This window comes from Hordeum vulgare, chromosome 4H (genome assembly GCF_904849725.1).
Source record: "Hordeum vulgare subsp. vulgare chromosome 4H, MorexV3_pseudomolecules_assembly, whole genome shotgun sequence".
Taxonomy (NCBI): Eukaryota; Viridiplantae; Streptophyta; class Magnoliopsida; order Poales; family Poaceae; genus Hordeum; species Hordeum vulgare.
Genome location: NC_058521.1, coordinates 550622404 through 550636126, shown reverse-complemented (window position 1 = coordinate 550636126; position 13723 = coordinate 550622404). Strand labels below are relative to the sequence as shown.

Below are 13723 nucleotides of genomic sequence, written 5' to 3'. Positions count from 1 at the left end.
TATTTTTTCTTCTACCTTTAAAATTAAATTTTGACATATTATAAAACGGGGAATTAAGAACTAGTCTTGTCATGAACCATAAACTAAAATTGTCATTGTGAATTACTTTTTTAACACAATACACACGCAAGCGCTCATACATACGCGCATACACTCACATGGTTAATTACTTAAATTTGCCATGATACATGCACTTAAATTTGCCATGGTTCATACAAAAAATAATTTTAATGATCAAGGTACTGGAATTGTTATGGTCAAAATACTAAAATTGCCATGATCTATAAACTAAATTTACCATGATGGATTACTAAAAATTGCCATGATTCATGCATTAAAATTGTCGTGGTTAATTACTAAAAAGTGCCATTGTTAACTAATAAAAATATCAGTAAAAAGTAGTTGAAATTATAACGATAGCTTTAAATCTAGAAGAAAAAAAATAGATAGAACTGTCATGACAACTTTAGTGTAAACACTATGACAACTACAGTATAAACATCATGACAACTTTTGTCAAAAAAAATCATCGAAACATATTAACATTAGATCTAATTTTAAAGATCTCGTTGAGACGGATTTAATGGTGAAAACATATTCTTAATTAGATTTTTTTAATTAGGAGATAAAATATTTTTAAGCCAAAAACCAAAAAGATTTCCGTTGATGTCATGTGTTTTCACGTGACAAAATGAATGGTAATGGAGGCGTTTGGGTCATGTTGCTTCGTTCCACACGTGTGAACGTTAAGATTATTCTAAAATACTCATGTTATATAAGAATTAAATATCATTAAAATATATTGTAACCAATTCTCACAGCAACCCGCGGGCTATTATCTACTCCCTCCGTTCCTAAATATAAGTCTTTGTAGAGATTTCACTAGTGAACTACATACGGATGTATATAGACATACTTTAGAGTGTACATTTAATCATTTTGCTCCGTATGTAGACACATAGTAAAATCGTTTAAAAGACTTATATTTAAGAACGGAGGGAGTAGTTTATGAAAGTTTTGATGACAGTTCTAGTTGTGTCGGAGATGACAGTCTCTTTAGAACTGCATGACATTTTCTGTGCAGAAGGGCAAACGGTTGCCAGAAGAGGGTCTTTTTTCCAAAACACCCCTGTGTAGATGAAAGTGTGAGGTGACCTTCTTAAGCCACAAGTAAGGAACAAACCAAAAGGCTCCTCCGCACCCAAAACTTCGGCACCAACGATACTCCGCACTCCCCCCTGCCGCCGGGATGACAGAGGACGTGCAGATGGGCGAGCCTCAGTCGGCCCCTCCTCCCGCCGCCGCGGCGGCGCCGGCCCCCTCCACCCTCCAACGTAAGCTCCTCACCCGCTCCCCACAAACCCTAGGTATCTCCTCCCCGCGCCGCAGGGGCCCTCAGATTCGTTCCGACCTGCTCGTGCCCCAGATCTGAAGGAGATCGCCGCGGTGATCGAGGCGGGGTCGCTCTCGAAGGAGGTACGCCGGATCTCCCGCGCCGTCCGCCTCACCGTCGCCCTACGCCGCCGCCTCGCCGCCCGCGACGTCTCGGCCTTCCTCGCCTTCGCCCTCCCGGCCTCCAGCGACGCGTACGCCCGCCTCACCCCCCTCCTCCCCAAGGTAAAGTTCTCAGCAACCAGAGTTTTGCCATGACCCACGACTTGGTCTTCCCACTGCAGTTCCACTTACTCTCACTGCCTCCATATGGTTGTTGCCATGCGTAATTCACAGTTTCATGTTAGCTCTGGTGGTTAGTCAGAGTTCCGTCTTAGTTTCATTTTGCATATGCGAACAGACACATACTTGCATGGTGTGTGACTGTGTGTACTGATCAGGGATTCAGGGTACCAAAACCATTTTGTAACTCGGTTTCCTGTTTTCTACTTGGTGAACAAATCCGAGGCTGGAAAAATTCTTGCTAAAATATGAAATTTAAATTTCAAACGGAGGGGCAGAAATCCCTGACTGGTCTGGTATTTTTTGGGTGAAACTGGACTCTGAAACTGATGATGGTAGCTTTTAATATGTACAGTTGCTATTCATCAAGCAACTGAAAATATTTCTTGGATCAGTCGATTTTGGAAGTGAGCAGTGCAGCAACGAGCTCGAGCCTGGAACGGCGTGGCGTCGCCGGTGACAGCTTGCCAGGACCTCGCCCGAGGTGGGGGATGACGCGGCGTTGCAACCAGATGGGAGGGAGGACCTCAGACTGGTTTCATTTTTTTTTTGGGGGGGGGGGGCTCTAGTTGAGGGTTTCTGCTGGAGGCGGAAGAATAAGAAGAGCCGTTGGATTGATGTGCCAGAGGTGGAAGAAGAACCACAGCTGTTGGATTTCAATCCAACAGCTACCTGACAAATAAGCGGCTCCGTTGAATGCGTGATCATCATCTGCACACTGCATAATTAACTGTTTTACAGCTTCTTACTGGTTGTCTTCTTAATAATCGTGTGATTCTGATTATTTATTTATTGGGTCTGTCTAAATCTAGATGTGCCCTAGTTATTGCACATCTAAGTGACTGTATCAAGCATAAAAGGAAAAAGAAAAAGAAAATACTCATATGAATCTTCACATAAGATCAATGATATAGGAATTAGACGTGCAATACTTATGGCACATCTAGATGTGCTTTAGCAAAACTGTTATTTATTTGCCTTCAGTTAGTAATTCTTTTTTCATCGTGTGATTAAATTATAGTTGCGTCATTCTTTTGCAACTTTATTTATTCTCCTTCTGCATGTGGGAGCTTGCCGTATGTTTAGATACATGGGGAAATATTTTACTGGAGTTGTAGCAGTAGGGTGTATTTTTCAAAATCAATGTGCCCGTTATGATGATACCCACTAAACTGATTACCAGGCTGATCACCACTTGCCATTTACGAGATAACTTCAGTTTTTTTAGAATGTCAGGAAGCTTGTTACATACTTCGTTAATCAACCTTTCTATGTGAGGAGCCGAAGATGGTCTTGAAGTCCGGTCAATTAGATTTGCTTTTAAAAAAAATATTCTGTTATTAAAAACTCATTAATCCTGGTATGCATCTATTGTTACTTCTTAGGAAGATGAAGCTGAGATGGATGTTGATGCAGCAGCTCCACCAACTCAGATTTCTATCAAGCATGGCCTTCCTGAGATTGAAATATATTGTTCTTTGCTTGTCCTGATTTTCCTCATTGATCAGAAGAAATACGATGAGGTATGTCTAATATAGTGATATATCTTGTGCAGCATATGCAACATATTATTAAGTTAATGCTCTTCAATTGTCTCTAGGCTAAATCATGCGCAACTGGAAGCATTGCCCGTCTGAAGAACTTGAACAGGAGAACTGTTGATGTTTTGGCTTCTAGGCTGTACTTCTATTATTCGTATGTGTATGAACTTACCAACACCCTTGCTGAAATTCGTGGGTATGTCAACTTTTACATAATCCCCTACTCTAGTATTTCCTTAGTTTCCATTTACCCTGTTTTGTATTCTATCGCTCATATTTGCTTCTCTGTACAGTAATCTCCTTGGGTTACATAGAATGGCAACTTTACATCACGATGAGCTTGGTCAGGTAGTTCTGTTTTCCTGGTTCTCGCTGATTAAGTGATATGCTGTCAAATTGTGCTAATACATGGAAATGCATTTTTTCTTCATGATAACAGGAAACCCTGCTCAATCTGCTTCTCCGCAATTACCTCCACTATAACTTGTATGACCAGGCAGAGAAACTTAGGTCGAAGGCACCACGTTTTGAAGCCCATTCCAACCAGCAAGTAATTCATCTGCCTCTTCCAATCATTATCTGCACTTCATTGATTGTATCATGTTTCAGATGCATTACGCCAGTACATTTAAATTTTATGAAACTACTCTATTAGTTAGCTATTCTTTCTTAAATGCCTTCCAGTTTAATGTTGCTTTGGGATGATTGATGTGTGAAATCTTCCTGCAGCCTAACTGATTCTTTTGATACACTCAAGCAACTGTTCACATTTTTTAATACAGTTCTGCCGGTACCTCTTCTACTTGGGGAAAATCAGAACAATTCAGTTGGAGTACACTGATGCTAAAGAAAGCCTCCTGCAAGCTGCTAGGAAGGCACCGGCTGCAGCTCGTGGCTTTAGGATTCAGTGCAATAAATGGGCTATCATAGTAAGGCTGCTTCTTGGGGAGATCCCAGAGAGGACTGTTTTCATGCAGAAAGGAATGAAGGAAGCTCTGACACCATATTTTGAGCTTACAAATGTAAGTTTCAGTCCTCTTTCAAACCTCGTGTTTCTGTCTGGAAAGCTCTAGCTAACATTTGAATTATTGGTCTCTAGGCTGTCAGGATTGGCGATTTGGAACTGTTTAGAGCTGTTGCAGACAAATTTGCAAGCACATTCAGTGCAGACAGGACTCACAATTTGATTGTGAGGCTCCGCCACAATGTCATTCGAACTGGACTACGCAACATCAGCATTTCATACTCGCGGATCTCCCTTGCTGATATTGCGAAGAAGCTAAGGCTAGACACTGGGAATCCTGTTGCCGATGCGGAGTGCATTGTAGCCAAGGCCATAAGAGATGGTGCTATTGATGCCACCATAGACCATGCAAATGGCTGGATGGTGTCGAAAGAAACTGGTGATGTCTACTCGACAAATGAACCCCAGGCTGCATTCAACTCCAGGATTGCGTTCTGCCTCAACATGCATAATGAAGCGGTCAAGGCCATGAGGTTTCCCCCGAATTCTCACAAGGAGAAGGAGAGCGCTGAGAAGCGCCGAGAAAGGCTCCAGCAGGAGGAAGAGCTGGCAAAGCACATGGCTGAGGAGGATGACGATGATTTTTAAGTTGGTCCGTTTTTTGAATTGTTGATTTTAGATCCCTGAAATCACTGAATTGTCCCCTCAAGGGAGGTTTGAATCTTGTAAACTTTTTACATCTTCTGTAATTCTATGTTGATCAGCACTTCATTGGACCGTAAATGTGTTTTGAGTTTATCTTTTCTCTTCCTCGTCGAAACTGGGTTTGAGGATCGCTGTACCATTTGAACCCGCCTTGTCCATTCAAGACTTTTGTTATGTCTGTGCTTCCTGACATATATTTGCCATCTACGGAGTATTTTTTTTCCTGCCCTGTTTCTTTGCGATTATGCTGTGGGCAAGTTACCACCTTTCTCCTGAAATAGTTGGTACCAAATCTAACATCGTCAATCTTAATAATTGGTGCCACTCAATAGAATATTGTGCAAATGACACGCAGATTTCTGATGTGTTAGCTGATGTAAATCCTTCTGAAGGTGAACGAAATTCACACATTTAGCACTAAAAACTCTAGGCAACTCAAATGTAGAAGCAGTATCATGAAGTTACTTCCATGCTGTAGCAGTAGTATACTATGTTACACAAGCTGAATCTACAGCCCTGGAATTATTATGAAATATCCATCTTTTTAACTAAGCATAACACCATTAGCAATACAAGTTTACAGTGAGAGTCTAGACTCCTAAGTGAGGCAAACAGAGTATGTATGAGCCAGCCTAGCTAGCGGCAGCAACTTAGAAGAAAGCTCTGCTTCCATAGAAGACCCTAGGACCCTTCGACGACGGCGATGGTGACGGCTTCTCAGTTGTACTCGAGTCGATGTTATCAGCAGAGGGACTACCGTTCTTGACATCCAGCGGGAGCTTCATCTTCGCAAGGGAGTCAGTGAACTGCTGCATGCTCTTCATGTACATGTCAACTATGTCCTGCTGGATAACTGATTCCCTGGGCTGGAGGATGCTGATCACTGCAGGCTGGGCGACCTCATCCTTGGATGGCGCTTCAGAAGAATCGGCCTCGCCATCTGTAGTAACACCCTGGCTCTTCTCCCTCTGGCTCTCAGTGGATGACGCCGCCCCGACGGCGGTCTCGGACGGCTGAGAGACTGATTGCGGCGTACCAGAGAGCTCCGGGGAGGATTCTGTGGTTGAGACACAACTCACAGGGCTTTCGTCAGGATACTCGCTGGGATTGATCTTACAGATCTCAGGACCAGGCACAGTTGCATCATGCTGCGGTAACTTGCAGTTCTCAGCCTTGACCGCACTCTCACAGTCCATCTCGAAATACTTGGAGACCATCATTTCATTCTCGTTCACCATGTTCAAGTCTGGGAACTCCATCTTTTCGATCTCACAAGGATCCAAGTTGCCATTTCCACAGTCAGTCACCGCAGACGCCGACTTATTGAGCGATGAGATTTCTATGACATCCGGGGAGCTACCGACGTAAGACAAGGACAGGTGCACAAACCCGGCTGGCGAGTGGAGCAGGTCGGAGGACGACATGGAGAACTCCTGGGTCAGCTTTCCATCGGCCACCAGGATGTCCGACAGAGGAATGAGGGCGAAGCCGAGAAGCTGGTCCTCCAGGTAGTTCTTCACCCTGCTCAGCATCCACACCTCGCACCTTAGCGACGCCTCCACGCTGCGCACGTCTAGCCGTAGACCCTCGTTGAACACCGGGTTCTGGCCACCCCCATTGATCACCTTGGTCGAGCACGACACCTGTGGGTCGCTTGTGAGGCTAAGCTTTGCATACACGTCCTGCTTCTGGTAGATGCAAACATTGTGGATGTCGCGCGCCTGGTGGACGAAGATGTCCAGGTAGCCTATGGACTTGTCTCTGCCGGCTGTCTCGGTAGCAGAGTTGTCGAGTCTTTGAGTAATAGTATTGTTGTGCAGCACCGGTGGATCAGGCATAGGGTATGTTGCTGCCATAGTAGGTATTCCAAGACTGCAATTAACACACAATGAAATATTTTCTTCAGTGCTGAAGTAAGACATAATATTGTCTGAACCAAGACAGCAAATTGCAGCTGAAGCTAAGCAGAATGGACACGAGACAGTGATAGTAATAATTACTAGGTAAAACAATTGGACTTCAAGTAAGGAGGAGTGTTTATCTTATGGTGGTAAACATATTTAAACATACGTATTGGATTGCAAGGTGAGCTACTTCAAATTCAAACCAAAAGGATCAGTACAAGGTAGAAATGAACCCTGACTAAAGGAGGCTGAAGGTCATGGAATTCAGACTTACAATCTGAAGAGCTTTTGGCTCAAAGATATCTCCAATCGACACAAAATTGGAAGCTTTGGTGGCCCAAGGAAGCCGTTGCGGATTTTCTCTGAAGCAACATACCCAAGGAAGCGATGAGATTTCTATTACCATCAAGCACAGCCAGCAGAAATTTGGTACTTCACCACAGCGTGTGAACGGTGATTTACGCAGCACATACGGCAAATACCACAGGAAAAGCAGCAGCAAGAAGAGCAGTGGCGCACAGATTAAGCATCGCATACCAAAAATGTTGAGATTCAGGCGCACACGTACACATCAATGCCACGCGCAATTTCGGGAAAGGAGCAGCCGGCATCTCAGCACCAGTAGCCGTAAATAGCACCAATAACCCCAGCCCTGCTACAAAAACCCTACCGCCCGAACAAGCAGGAGGTGGGTCCATGCCCAAATCAAGAACCGACAGAACTATTGTCACAAGACATGGAGGTCCGGCAGGCTGCCAGACCTCCGACCAGGCGCTGCCGGCGTGCTACTGCCACTAAAGAAGCACCACGAGCAAACAACAGGGAGATCAACGGTTTTAGGCTGGGAATCGCGGATTGGGACGGTGTTATTACCTCCTTCGCCGAGGATTGGTGCGGCGATCTGAGCTGAGGCGGGTCGCGCTCGAGGTGCAGGGGCAGGCGGAGGACTCTGGGTCTGGGGGGGAGTGAACTGGGAGGCCGGGCGAAGGATGGGGTCAGGGGAGGGAGGGGAAAGGTAAGGAGGGGCGCTACTTTTGCGGAAAGGGGGTCCTGCTTTTCGGAAAATACATTTGCTGGGCCGCCTTTTCTTTGTTTCGGCCAATCTGGCTGGCGTTTGTTGGCGCTTTGGACAGGGTCGGGAACGAACTGATTTGGACGGGCGGTACTCTATCTCTTGTCGATTTCATTACGGTCCTTCATTACGCGCTACGTCGCTCGATCAGTCACACCAAGTTCGTGTCGTTCCAATCATTGTGGACACACCGGACCGACAGTTCACCCAACTTCGGTGGATGCGTGTGTTTACAGTGTCAAACGGTGTAAGTTTATTGTATGTGATATTTTGATAAAGTCGAAGGAGTAGAAAATACCAAGTTGCAAACAAATACTAGCAAAAGTAAGTCGTCGGATCTGCTGTTGCGAACACCATCTTGAATCGCGCCGAGCACTCCAAACCTCTACATCGAAAGGGAGATATCTAATCACCGAACCGTGTTGTCGAGAACCTCCAATGCAAATGCTAAAACCCACTGATCTTACATCCATAGAGATGGTTAGCAGTTTGGATTGCGCTGTTGGAAGCAAAATACCCGTTGTGCATGCAACTGTGTCGTCTCCTAATCGCCAACGTAAAGGGACCAGGAAAATGTGTTGTAGTCGCCACAAATCACGGAATGGAAAGCCTTGGTCGTAATTATCGTTACTGCCGTTCACACAAAAAGCGACCGTCGTGTTGTCATCGCTGCAATACGACATTGCCATCACCGAGATGTCTCGGTAGCACCACCCTGGGCACGACCTTCATTGATGTGCACGCTATCCAGGGCTGCCGTAACTCATCAACTGCGGGGACCAATGACGAATCTATCAGGGGGGCTTTAATAGGCTTGAGCCCCCCTCCAACACCGCACAACTATTTTTTTTACTATCAGTCCCAAGGCTTAATTCAATCACTTGTCAGTACAACTCAACATATGTTCATCCTAAACAGGCAGCCCAGCCCCCCCTTCATATTTTTCTAGATTGGCCACTCGCGGGGACTCTTGTAATGTAAGGAGATAAATCCATGGAAGCAAGTGAGGCGTCTTGGTCTATGCAGTGTTATAGTTTACTGAAGTGAAATACATAAATCTTGAGGCATCAATGATGAATCTTTATCGAAAAATCTTCGTCCTTGGGTACTCCTCAACCCGGGTTTATTAGGCCCATGCTTAGTTTCGGATAAAATTTAGTCTATGAAGTTAACTAATAAAATGTAAACTATAAATCACATAATTACACCATGAAAACCCCTCTTTCGAATACAAATCGAATGATGTACTTTTTTGTAACATATTTTATTTTATTTTATTAGTATACATGTGGTCAAAGTCTAGCGCAAAATACAAGGGGCCTCATAAACCCAGACGAAGGTAATACTTTCCTTTAACTGATTGAGTTATACTTCGTACACCCTTCGTCCATAAATAAGTGTACATATAAATTTGTATTTGGTTAAACATTTTAAAATTTCATCAATTTTATAAAAAATAGTAGCACATATATGACATGAAAATGATACATTTACAAACTTCATGTAAATACAAATCTATTGATACTAATTTAATGTCATAAATGCTAGTATTTTCTTCAATAAAGTCAGTCAATGTTTAATTAGTTTTAGTGACAGAAAAGGAAAAAAGTACACTTATTACCGGAGCCAAGGGAGTACGAAGCTAATACTCGTGCAATGTAAAAGAGTAAACTTCCACGAGGTTTATGTTTACAAAATGGAGCCTCCTTGGCCTATTTCGCTATTCTGAAGGCATTCCAGGAGGTCTGCGCAAACGTATCCGTCGAACCGAGCCGCGTAGGAAGCCGCCGAGGTCAGCGACGGATTGGCGTCTTCCGCGGCGCCCAGGCGCTCCTGCGGCGAAATCTCCGAGAGCGCGACACTCCAACGGCAAGGACAAACCAGTTCGTCACAGTCGCCGGTTCACCAACGGAGCAGAACACATCCGTGTTCTTATTTTAGTTGGTTATATGAGTTAACCAAACACTTTCATCCACAGAAGCGTGCTTCAACCTGATGAGTGAATGACACGGTACGGTAGTGCACGCAGCTCGATGGCATGTTTTTTTATTCTCCGGAACAATCGTCCAGTGGGGAATCCATGTGTTTTTGAATGGAGCACTGAGAGCTGATGTGACATGCCTACCAACCCGATAACGATAAGCCAAATGAACTCTGAGATAATTATCATGACCAGGCTTGGGCACGACCTCTCGGAGCAGCACGTATGAAAATCCTGTCCAAAGTGGTCTCCTGGAGAAATTCATTAGAGCAAGTCTAGTAGGTCGATGAGCATAAAAACGGTCGATATGACGATTTTAATTGAACTGGATGGTCGATGTTCTTCCGAATCGTTACAATTTATGGAGGTCATCTTAAACCGAGCCCGAGCCCATGAACCTTATTGCTTTCGAGCGGAGTAAATTGTCAAAAACTATCACATTTGGCACAAATGGGTCAAGTGGCTACCACTTTACGATTATCAACAAAAAACTAATAAAATTTTTCTAATCTGTGGCAAAAAACTATCAATTTTTTTAACTGCCCGATTTAGCTCTTTTAACCGTTTTTCTGGCAAAAGTGGCCCACATGTCAGGTGCCACGCTGGCCAGCGTTGCCGGCCCAGCGCTGACGGTCGTTAACGGCGCCCGCTCGCCGTCTCCTTCGACGCTGGCGGTCAAATAGGTCAGCTTTGCTCCCTCCTCACTCACTTATCCTCTCCCTCTCCCTCTTCCTCCTGCTCTCACCCTCTCACCGTCGCCGCCAGTGCCATTGTTGCCGCTAGAAGTTGAAGATGCCATTCTGCAAAGAGGAGGAGAGCTCGGACGAGGACATCTGCATGGTTTTCATGGATCAACAGCTCTTTGTAAGTACATCACGGTGGAACAGAGATAGGTTTAGGGTTTGGTTAGGGTTAGGTCATCCAAAATGTGGATTCGAAGTTTATTTTGGTTTGATTCCAAGCTTCATTTGCAGGAAACCCCCGACACTGTGGTGGATCCATCTTTCTGTGGTTCTTTCCTTGAATCTGAGCCTACATGCATGATGCATCATCAGAGCCGAAGAAGATGGTAGCTTTCGAAGGTTCTTTGACTGGGAGGCGCTTCCTGGGTTGTCCTATGCAACAGGTATAAAATTTGCTGGTGGAGTTGTTAAATGCTAAATAAGGTGCTGTTAGCTTAGTGTTGTTTATGTCTGCTACTAGATATGGTGGTGTTTGCTTAGTTTTGGGATAGTAGTTAACTGAATTTAACAGATAACTGAATTTATCTCTGCTGCTAGATATGGTGGTGTTTGCTTAGTTTTGGGATAGTAGTTAACTGAATTTAACAGTTAACTGAATTTAACAGTTAACTGAATTGATGTCTGCTCCTAGATATGGTAGTGTTTGCTTAGTTTTGGGATAGTAGTTAACTGAATTTAACAGTTAACTGAATTTATGTCTGCTGCTAGATATGGTGGTGTTTGCTTAGTTTTGGGATAGTAGTTAACTGAATTTAACAGTGAACTGAATTTATGTGTTAACTAAATTTATATCTGCTGCTAGATATGGTGGTGTTTGATTAGTTTAGCTGTTTTGAGAGAATGACTTAGTTAACAGTGAACTGAATTCATACAAGTTAACAGTTAACTGCAGCTAAATTCAGAATGTAGCTGTTAACTGAATTTTGTTCTGTTCTGTAGGATGAAGGTGTGAACTGTGGGGTGGTGGAGTGGGTGGATGATCCTTGGCCAGAGATTTTACAAAGGTGCCTAGCAAGGCTTTGGGAAATGTACCAGGAGCAGAACTTTGGTAGGGTGAAGGATCAACAAGCTCATGACAAAGAGGTGGTGAAGCTAAAGAAGGAAATTGATTTCCTGTCAAACAACTACAGCCAGTTGGTGGAGGATGTATCCAAGCTTTTTGACTATCAAGATGGCAAGATGTCTCATGACATGGACTATACCAGTCAGGCAATAAATCAAAAGAAGAAAGAACTTGAGGATCAGGCAAGGATTGAGATAAGTATGGAAAAGCTGAAGCTTGCCGAGGAGCGGAGGTGCATTCTTCAAAGCCAAGCAGATATCATTCAGAACATGAGGAAGGCCATGAAGGAAGTGCAGGTGGACAGGGACCTACTTAAGGAAGAGAAGAAGAAGCTGGAGTATCTTATTGCTGATCTGCTAAAAGTTGGGCATTGCACCAAAGAGAAGCTGGAGAGGATCAAGGCAATAGTGGATGAGTGAAGACCTACTATGGTCAAGGCAATAGTGGATGAGTGAAGACTTACTATGGTCAGTTAAGTAATAGGCCTATACATATAGCTGGCCTTGGATGTTAGGTGTATATTTTGGGTAAGTGTCATGTGGTTTCAGAACTTGAATCAAGATGGATGGTATGAGCTAGCTACTATTATGGTTTAAGAACTTGTTGCTTTTATCTATGATGTAATGACTTTTATGTTAAGACCTACTATGGTAAGTTAAGTTAGTAAGAATGTTTAGCAAATGTAGTAGCTTATAGTTTCATAAATTCTGTGTGGAAACTGACAGTAGATAAATATAGTAGCTTATAGTAGATATAAACTGACAGTAGCTATAAACTGACAGTAGCTTATAGTAGATATAAACTGACAATAGCTTACAATAGCTTATAGTTTCATAAATATAGTAGCTTATAGTAGCTTATAGTAGATATAAACTGACAGTGTTTACTGAATTCAGACAGTGTTAATTGAATTTCAGACAGTGTTTACTGAATTCAGACACTGTTAACTAAATTTCAGACAGTGTTTACTGAATTCAGACACTTTTAACTGAATTTCAGACAGTGTTTACTGAATTCAGACACTGTTTACTGAATTTCAGACCTAAAACACACAACAACAGATAGCAACAGATAGCACCATCATACAACATGCACCCTTGCACAGATTAAAAATATATCAACCATGCACACTGCAACATGCACCAGAAATATAGAGTACTCGCAGCATCAGTTCAGACAACCAACACCAGCAACAGTTCATCCAACCAGCACCAGAAATATAGCTTACATGCATACCAAAAGTAGTTCTAACTTATATGCTGACATATAGCAGCATACCTAACCCTACTTCTAACTTATATGTTGAAATATAGCAGCATACCTAACTAGTAGTACTTCTAACAACCCCTGACGGCGCACTTCAGTTGTTCTTGAGGTTCTTCAGGCGCTCTGAGCGGCGCACCACACCCACCACCGGCTTCTTTGGCTCCCTCTTCTTCTTCTTCTTGTTTCCGCCAGTGAAGACTGGCGGAATGATCTGCACTTCAGGGTCGAGGACGGCGGCTGGCAGCGCGAGGACAGCATCGGTCACCCTCTCCCTCCTCGAGCAAGACGGGTAGGATCCGGCTCGGTGCCCTCATCCTGGATGAGCGGTACATCCACCACCTTGCGCGCTGCGTCGGTCGGTGGTACGCTGCACCTCCCTCATCGCCCAAAGGATGACGGCGGAAGGTGGGACGCAGAAGCCGGGGAGGAAGGCACGAAGCTTCTCGTCCTCACGCATGACCTTGATAAGGCCACAGGCGTGGTTGCACATCATCTCGATGCTTGGGAACCGGCCCGTGATCTCACGAAGCTACTCCGGATCTCATCATTGTCGCCGGTGAGATCTTGCACGGCCTTCTGCCAGCCAATGCTAGCGTCCATGGCGCCGGCGGTTGCGTCGTGTGGGAGGGGGGAGGAGATTGGGAGAGCGAAGAGACGGAGGGCGGCGTTTTCTGTGTAGGAGGAGATGGGGAAGTAGTGCAAAGAGACGGTGGGTGGGTGTGTGGTCTTGTCGTCATTTACAGCAGCCAGCCTCGGAAACCGAAACGGCCACCGCAAACAGCACATCACAATAGCTAACACTAAATACAG

At 44.3% G+C, this 13723-nt stretch overlaps 2 protein-coding genes across 3 annotated transcripts; one reads left to right on the top strand and one right to left on the bottom strand.

Moving 5' to 3' along the window:
- The first annotated feature begins 1150 nt into the window (after nucleotides 1-1150).
- On the top strand, nucleotides 1151-4982 carry LOC123449448 (probable 26S proteasome non-ATPase regulatory subunit 3). Its single transcript, XM_045126680.1, has 8 exons — nucleotides 1151-1334; nucleotides 1427-1617; nucleotides 3060-3197; nucleotides 3275-3411; nucleotides 3509-3563; nucleotides 3655-3765; nucleotides 3998-4237; nucleotides 4315-4982. The coding sequence occupies exons 1-8, from the start codon at nucleotides 1250-1252 to the stop codon at nucleotides 4825-4827; spliced, it is 1470 nt and encodes a 489-aa protein (XP_044982615.1). The 5' UTR covers nucleotides 1151-1249; the 3' UTR covers nucleotides 4828-4982.
- Nucleotides 4983-5326: 344 nt separating this feature from the next.
- LOC123449449 lies at nucleotides 5327-7780 on the bottom strand. Of its 2 annotated transcripts, XM_045126681.1 has the most exons (3): nucleotides 7662-7780; nucleotides 7063-7150; nucleotides 5327-6756 (listed from the first exon to the last, which is right to left on the bottom strand). In XM_045126681.1, exon 3 carries the CDS (start codon nucleotides 6738-6740, stop codon nucleotides 5535-5537), a length of 1206 nt encoding a protein of 401 aa, XP_044982616.1. In that variant the 5' UTR covers nucleotides 6741-6756; nucleotides 7063-7150; nucleotides 7662-7780; the 3' UTR covers nucleotides 5327-5534. The 2 variants fall into 2 exon arrangements, with proteins under 2 accessions (XP_044982616.1, XP_044982618.1); XM_045126683.1 differs by lacking the exon at nucleotides 7063-7150.
- Nucleotides 7781-13723: the final 5943 nt, after the last annotated feature.

What these genes read in the sequence shown, in the direction of transcription:
- LOC123449449 (XM_045126681.1), bottom strand. Translation starts at nt 6,740, where the DNA reads ATGGCAGCAACATACCCTATGCCTGATCCACCGGTGCTGCACAACAAT.
- LOC123449448 (XM_045126680.1), top strand. Translation starts at nt 1,250, where the DNA reads ATGACAGAGGACGTGCAGATGGGCGAGCCTCAGTCGGCCCCTCCTCCC. An exon ending in ATCAGAAGAAATACGATGAG is followed by an intron (nt 3,198 to 3,274) that starts GTATGTCTAATA and finishes AATTGTCTCTAG; the next exon opens with GCTAAATCATGCGCAACTGG. An exon ending in ATCACGATGAGCTTGGTCAG is followed by an intron (nt 3,564 to 3,654) that starts GTAGTTCTGTTT and finishes TCATGATAACAG; the next exon opens with GAAACCCTGCTCAATCTGCT.